This window comes from Crocodylus siamensis, chromosome 1 (genome assembly GCF_052110815.1).
Source record: "Crocodylus siamensis isolate JL-2025a chromosome 1, ASM5211081v1, whole genome shotgun sequence".
Taxonomy (NCBI): Eukaryota; Metazoa; Chordata; order Crocodylia; family Crocodylidae; genus Crocodylus; species Crocodylus siamensis.
In genome coordinates, this window is record NC_143395.1 from 423697761 (window position 1) to 423704872 (window position 7112).

Genomic DNA, 7112 nt, shown 5'->3' on the forward strand with positions numbered 1-7112 from the left:
GTCTCGGATCCACGACAAGATTTCCACTGTCTCCTTTCCCACAGGTGTTCCCGGAGACCGGACACTGCCAACCAGCGCGGTGCACAAGTGTGCAGAGACCCCCACCCCAGCCGGCGAGACCCCTCCCACGGAGACGTGGGTGCTGCGCCGGAGCCCGTGGCAGCCGTGGGCCTCCCTTCCCGGCGGGAGCAGGGCCCAGCAGGTCTGCAGGCAGGGGCTGAGGGGGCAGAAGCCCCTCGTGGCGTCCCGACCGGACCGGTGCAGCACCGAGAGCTCGGGGGCGGGACGCGATGCAGGCCACGCAGCCCCCAGGCCAGGCCGAGCTGCCCTCCGCCACCCCAGCGCTGGCACCGCCGGACGAGCCCCCCTCCCCAGAGCCCTGGCGCCAGCTCTTCCGTGGCCTGCGCTACCGGGAAGCCGAGGGCCCGCGGGAGATTTGCAGCCGCCTGCGGGAGCTGTGCCGGCGCTGGCTGGAGCCCTGGCGCCGCAGCAAGGAGCAGATGCTGGAGCTGGTGGTGCTGGAGCAGCTCCTGGCCATCCTGCCCCCGGGGATGCGGAGCTGGGCGTGCGGGGGCCGCGTGGAGACCTGCGCCCAGGCCGTGGCCCTGGCTGAGCGGGCTCGGCTGGGGCAGGTGGAGGACGGGAAGCTCCCGGGGAGAGCGTTTGGTGCCATGTGCACCTCCCCATGTCCGGGGGACGTCTCCCCAGATCCCGGCTCCCCAGTGACACGTTTGTGTGTCCCCAGGTCAGGTGCGTGTGGAGGTCGAGGAGGTGTCCTCAGACACGATGCAGCCCCCCGGGGCCCTGCTGGAGCCTGGGGACTCCTGGGAGCAGCCGCCGAAGGCCCACGGTGAGGACAGGCCCCGGCGGGGGCAGGAGATGGGGACCCCCGGGCCCGAGGACGAGCTGCCCCATGTCGCCACAGCGGAGCCCCCCCCCAGCCCGAGCCAGGCCCTTGCCAGCCTTCCTGACGTACAAGGCTAACCCAGGCTCGACACCCAAAGAGCAACAGTTCCCTCCCCACGCACCACGCCATTGTCACTGTTGGCTCCTGGGCTTAGGCCAGTTGAGTCTGGGGGGCAACTAAGTAGAAAACAGGGCTGGGAGTGGGGCGGGGGGCTCCAAACAAGTGCTGCTGCAAGGGGGGACAGCGAGCGGAGCAGACAGTGTCCGGCGGCTCTTGAGTGAGCGCAAGGACCAGGGGGAGGTGCGGTGCGGGATGAAGTCCTGGCGTGCGAGTGGCTGTGCTGCGGTTGGGGTGAGCGGCTCCAGTGCCTGCCCCTGCCCGGGACAGGGCCGCAGGGTTTGTAGCTGTGTGGCTGGGGCAGGACAGGGCTCTGGTCCCGGTGCGTGGTCCGAGGCCCAGGATCTTTCTCACCTGGCGCTTCCCCAGGCGCCGTGAGGAGAGGAGCGGGGTCTCCCCTGTCCAGAGGCAGGAGGCCCCGTCGCCCAGTGCAGAAATCTTCTGCCAGAACAGCTCGGTGGGCCCGTGGTCCGGCAGGCCGACAGCTCCTGTTCTCCCCGTGGCCCTGGAAGCGTTTCACACATCCTGGAGCTGATAGACCCTGCATTTCGCACCCCAGCATGTTGACTTGACAGCAACAGCACCCCTCCAGATCATTTCCTAGGGAGCGATGTCACGGTGCCGTGATCACCACCGGCGTGGGGGCAGTTCTAGGGGCTCATCCCCAGCCTCTTGCTGGTGGGACGATGAGTCTCCCTTCTCCCCCTCTTCCAGCCCCCGCACCCCAGGCCAGTCCAGAGAGGAGCAGGGCTTTCCCCTGCCACCACCCCAGGGCTCACCGGTGCGCTCCCTTCCCACCCGCAGGTGCCGGGGCCCTGAGCCGAGCGGATGAGCAGCCTCCCGAGGAAGGGCCTGTCAACCTGGAGCTGCAGAGACCCTCCCCAGGGAGACGGGGACAGAGCGGCTCCCTGACACCTGGGCCGGGGCAGGGCAGGCCGACAAAGCAGGGGGAGAGCATGGAGGTGAGCAGGGCACGCGCTCGAGGTGGGGGTGGGGGTGGGAGTGCAGCTGGGGCAGAGGCCAGGAGGAGGCAGGGGTGCAGTCAAGAGTTTGGGGAGCAGAGACCTGAAGAGCGAGAAGTCGCTGGCGATGGAGGTGCAAACACCCCCGGCTGCATTAGCAGGAGCGCGCTCCGGGGTGCAGAGAGCCAGGGCTGCCGGCACGGGAAGGCTGGTCGGAGTCCGTGCAGCTGGGACTGCCTTTGCCTGCACAAGTGCTGCCTGTGCTGCCTCTAGGCATTGGTGACATAGATCAGCATTTCTCAACCCGTGGGGTGTGACGCAGAATTGGGTTGTAAGAATATTTGAAAGGGTTGCGCAGAATATTTAAAAATGGATTCTCCTTTAAAAGAGGAAATCCTGGAAACCTGTGGCTTGTCCTTTTCATGCTGGCAGAGTCCCAGCCTGTAAGACTGCTTGGGGCTCCCCAGCCCCACACACCCTTTGCCTGCCCCACACACTGGGGGGCCGGGACCTGGAGGTGAGGGGCACTGGGTCAGGCCTGGCCATTGATGTTTACAAATGGGTCCTGACAAAAAAGGTTGAGAACCACTGAATGGGACATTTTGAGACCTGAGGCACCAGGGAAGAGCCCCTCTGGGTACCCCGTGACAGCCAGCTAGCACCCGGCCGCCCGGGGCAGTGGTCCCTACAGCCAAGCCCAGCAAGTCCTGTCCCCCCCGGCTAGGACTGGGGAGCACAGAGGGTCTCTGCAGCCGATGCCAGCAGGGCCCCCCAGCACATCGGTTTGGCAGGAGTGAGCAGCACACCTGGCTGCTGATTATCTGTGTTGGTGTGAGGGGAGGCAGAAGCCAGGATGGATTTGCAGCTTACAGACCAACTGAATCAGAGGCTCAGCACAGGTGTCTTCGGTGCCACACTCATTTCATCAGTGGGAATTGAAGGCTGTGCACAGACCAGGCTATGAAATACGGAGAGTGTTTTCAATGCCAAGTGCCGGGGGGCCCCGGGGTGGGAAGGGGGACAGTGCTGGGAGAGGGGATGGAAGTAAAAACCCCCCCACACCAAGGGGACACAGCAGGAAATCTAGTTAATCGGAGAAGACTCCACAGCCCCTGTGAGGACCGTGCTTAGCACAACCCAGCCTGCAGATGATTTCTGGTTGCACAGCTCCACGTTCAGGTTTGTTTTGAAGTCTCTGGTCTAAGGCAGCAGCTCTGAGGTGTCAGCACTGGGCAGTGCAGGGGGGTGAAAGTGTCCTGCCACAAGCCTTTGTCTGTTCCTGGACCAGATGTGGGGGGGAGTGTGGGACACCATCGGGGGGGGGGGGATGGGTTGGGGGCAATTTTCCTTTTATAAGAGAATTTGCAGCTTTTAAACAGACAAAACCAGGATCCCTGCGTATCATGTGCCGGCTGTGTAGCGTACTCCTGCCTGTCCTGGCCAAGCGTGCAAAGCGCTGTAGTGCAGAGCAAGTGCAGACGGGGCTTTGGGGGCTGGAGGCAGCTGGGGCAGGAGACACTGATGCTGTAACGCTTGTGCCTGCAGCTCCAGGAGGTGTTTGCGGACGTGGCAGTGTATTTCACACGGGAGGAGTGGGAGCTGCTGGAAGAGGAAGACAAGGGGCTTTACCGGGACCAGATGCTGAGGAACTACCAAGCCCTCGTTTCCCTGGGTAAAGCCCTGGTTCTTGCTTTGCCCTGGAGCCATGCGAGCTCTGAAGCGGTGTTGTCTTCTCTCTGCTTTTAACAGTCTCATCCTGATGAACACTTGGCCGGCGCTTAAATCCCTTTGCTCCCCACTGCTCTGTCCATGATCAGACCTCTCACATCTCACACTTACATATATTCCTCCTTCATTTGATCCAGCCGCCTTCACTGGAGTCTTCCCCCTTGATAACATGATTTCCCTTTGTCTTCTCACCGTGATCATATCATTTGCCATTCATTGTGCCTCAGAATGCACTACCAACTGTTCCTTGGGCAGTCATTCTGATTTCCTCCCTCTCCTGCCTAGTGTCTCCTGTCGAAACTCATTTCCACTCATATGCCTGGAATTGCACTAGCGTGTGCTTTCCTACGACCATATGTGCACTACCTGGATGAAAAGGACCATCCTCTTCTCCCTGCTATGCCTTCCCTTTCAGCCTAAATGTCCATCCTCCCTTGCCCTTCATGTCCTTAGCCAAATCTTGAGTTCATTTGCTCCATCCCCCAAATTTCAGCTGCTTATTCTGCATCCAGTACCAGTGCATAAACTCTCTTTAACCACTGCTCAAGCAGGATATCAAGGCCCTGCCCCTGACTTGATCGGCCGCATCCAGCGAGGACAGGTGGAGCTGTGGGTCTGTGATGATGAGGACTGTGGGGCAATCTCGAAGTTGGAGGACCTGCGACCAGGTGAGTTGTGGCTGTCCCCTCCACCCAACTCCCCTCTCACAAACACTCTGTGCCCAGGGTGCAAGGTAGCCTGGAAACTGGAGACCTGCCCTGTGCTGCTTTCCCTGGGTGCTGACCTCAAATAGCTTATGCTGTCATGTGTGCAGACAGGTCTTGTTCCTCTCCCTGAAATTCAAACTGCAGAAACTGTTACCAAGAGCATTGTTTTTGCCAAAGACCCCCAATATTTGACATGGCCCCTTGTTTCATAGATTCATACAACTGTTTCATAGAACAGTTTTTCACCAGCGATAATTATGGGTAAGGTTTTTTTAAGCTCTTCCAGTACTCAAATAGATATTTAAGAAGGCTGTTTAGATTAGCGAAACATCCCATGATCAGGGTTTTTCGGGGCCAGACATGTTCTTGGTAATTCTGCCCCTTCTATATAAGGGCAGCACTTTCCTTTTTGTTTCAAATGGATTGCTTGGTGCCACTGGGGCACTACCCATGCTCCTCTGCCCTGCAAGATGCTGGAGAAATCGTAGAGTAACAGAATCGATGAGTCGGGAGGGACCTAGACAGAACAGCTAGTCTGACCCCCCGCCATGGGCAGGAAGGAGCACTGGGGTGGCAGCGGTCATAAGACCCCAGCCAGGTGCCTATCCAGGCTCCTCTTGAAGATCTCCAGGGAAGGTGAGAGCACCACCTCTCTGGGAAGCCTATTCCAGGCTCTGGCCACCCTTGCCGTGACGTAGTTCTTCCTAATATCTAACCTCAACCTATCCTCCCTCAGCATGTGGCCATTGTTCCTGGTGACCCCAAGGGGGGCCCTGGGGAACAGACTTTCCCCGAGTCCCTGCTGCTGGCCCCTGATAAGGTTTCATAGATTTCATAGATTTCATAGACATCAGGGCTGGAAGGGACCTCGGGAGATCATCGAGTCCAGCCCCTGGCCCAAAGGGCAGGAAGTCAGCTGGGGTCATAGGATCCCAGCAAGATAAGCATCCAATTTGCTCTTGAAGGTGTTCAATGTAGGTGCTTGAACCACCTCCGATGGCAGACTGCTCCAGACCTTGGGGGCTCGGACAGGAAAGAAATTCTTCCTTATGTCCAGCCTGAAATGGTCTTGCAGGAGTTTGTGACCGTTCGACCTCGTCATCCCTTGGGGCGCTCTGGTGAACAGACGTTCCCCCAGATCCTGGTGGTCACCACTGGTAAACTTATAGGTGGCCATCAGATCACCCCGAGCCTACGCTTTTCCAGGCTAAAGAGTCCCATGTCTCTCAGCCTGTTGTCGTAAGGTCTGTTTTCCTGACCTCTGATCATGCGCGTGGCTCTCCTCTGGACTCTCTCAAGCTTCTCCACATCCTTTTTGAATTGTGGAGCCCAAAACTGGACGCAGTACTCCAGCTGCGGCCTCACCAAGGCCGAGTACAAGGGGAGAATGACGTCCCGGGATTTGCTCGAGAAGCATCTATGGATACACGCCAGCATTTTGGTCGCTTTACTAGCCGCAGCATCGCATTGCAGGCTCATGTTCATCTTGTGGTCAATGATGACCCCCAAGTCTCTTTCTTCTGTAGTGCTAACCAACGTAGCACTGCCGAGCCTATAAGGGTGCTGCAGGTTTTTCCTCCCAAGGTGGAGAACGTTGCATTTTTCGGTGTTAAACACCATGAGGTTCTCGTCTGCCCATTTGCTGAGCTTGTCCAGGTCAGCCTGGATCACCCGCCTGTCCTCTGGCGTGGATGCTTTGCCCCAAAGTTTGGTGTCATCGGCGAACTTGGCCAGTCCACTCCTGACTCCAATGTCCACATCCTTAATGAAGATGTTGAACAGTATGGGTCCCAGGACAGAGCCTTGAGGGACCCCACTGGTCACAGGGCACCATGATGAGTGACTGCCATCGATTACAACCCTCTGGGTCTGACCACGAAGCCAATTTCCCAGCCAGCGGATCGTGGTGGAGCCAAGGCCACAACTGGGCAGTTTGGCCAAGAGGTGATCATGGGATACCAGATCAAAAGCTTTTTTGAAGTCAAGATATATGACATCAACCTCTTCTCCCTGGTCCAAGTGATAGGTCACCTGGTCGTAGAAGGAAATGAGATTGGTCAAACAAGACCTACCGGCAACAAACCCATGCTGGGTGTCCCTTAGGATGTTGCCTGGGCCAGTCCCTCAAGGACGGCTTCCTTAATAAACTTTTCTAAGATCTTCCCCAGGATAGAAGTCAGGCTAATGGGCCTGTAGTTAGCCAGATCCACTCTCCTCCCTTTCTTGAAGATCGGCACCACATTGGCCTTCTTCCAGTCTTCGGGCACTACACCAGAGCGCCAGGAGCTCTCGAAGACCCGTGCCAGGGGCTGGGCTATGACACTCGCCAGCTCCTTGAGTACCCTGGGGTGTAAACTGTCAGGGCCGGCTGACTTGAAGGTATCCAGCTTCTCAAGGTGTTCCTTCACGAGGTCAGCATTGATGGAGGGTAGGGGATCCCCCTCATCCAGATTTCCCTGTCCCATAGCAGGCATCGACATCCCGTGTGACTGACGAAAGACTGACGCAAAGTACCTATTTAATAGGTTGGCTTTTTCCTGGGCGTCAGTTGTCAGTTGCCCCATCTGGTTTAGCAGGGGTCCAACATCGCCCTTGCTTTTCCTCCGGCTCCCCACATATCTGAAAAAGGACTTTTTGTTGTCCTTGATGCCTGAAGCTAGTTGGAGTTCAGTTGCAGCCTTGGCTTTCCTG

At 58.2% G+C, this 7112-nt stretch overlaps 1 protein-coding gene across 1 annotated transcript in view; it reads left to right on the forward strand.

Annotated features, from left to right (window-relative positions):
* The first annotated feature begins 240 nt into the window (after nt 1-240).
* LOC149875695 (uncharacterized) overlaps nt 241-7112 on the forward strand; it is a 32236-nt gene continuing 25364 nt past the window's right edge. The window contains exons 1-4 of the mRNA XM_090063092.1: nt 241-850; nt 1394-1497; nt 1829-1954; nt 4266-4382. Coding sequence (XP_089919218.1) covers nt 291-850; nt 1394-1497; nt 1829-1954; nt 4266-4382 — 907 coding nt within the window. The 5' untranslated portion in view covers nt 241-290. The remainder of the gene's footprint in view (nt 851-1393; nt 1498-1828; nt 1955-4265; nt 4383-7112) is intronic.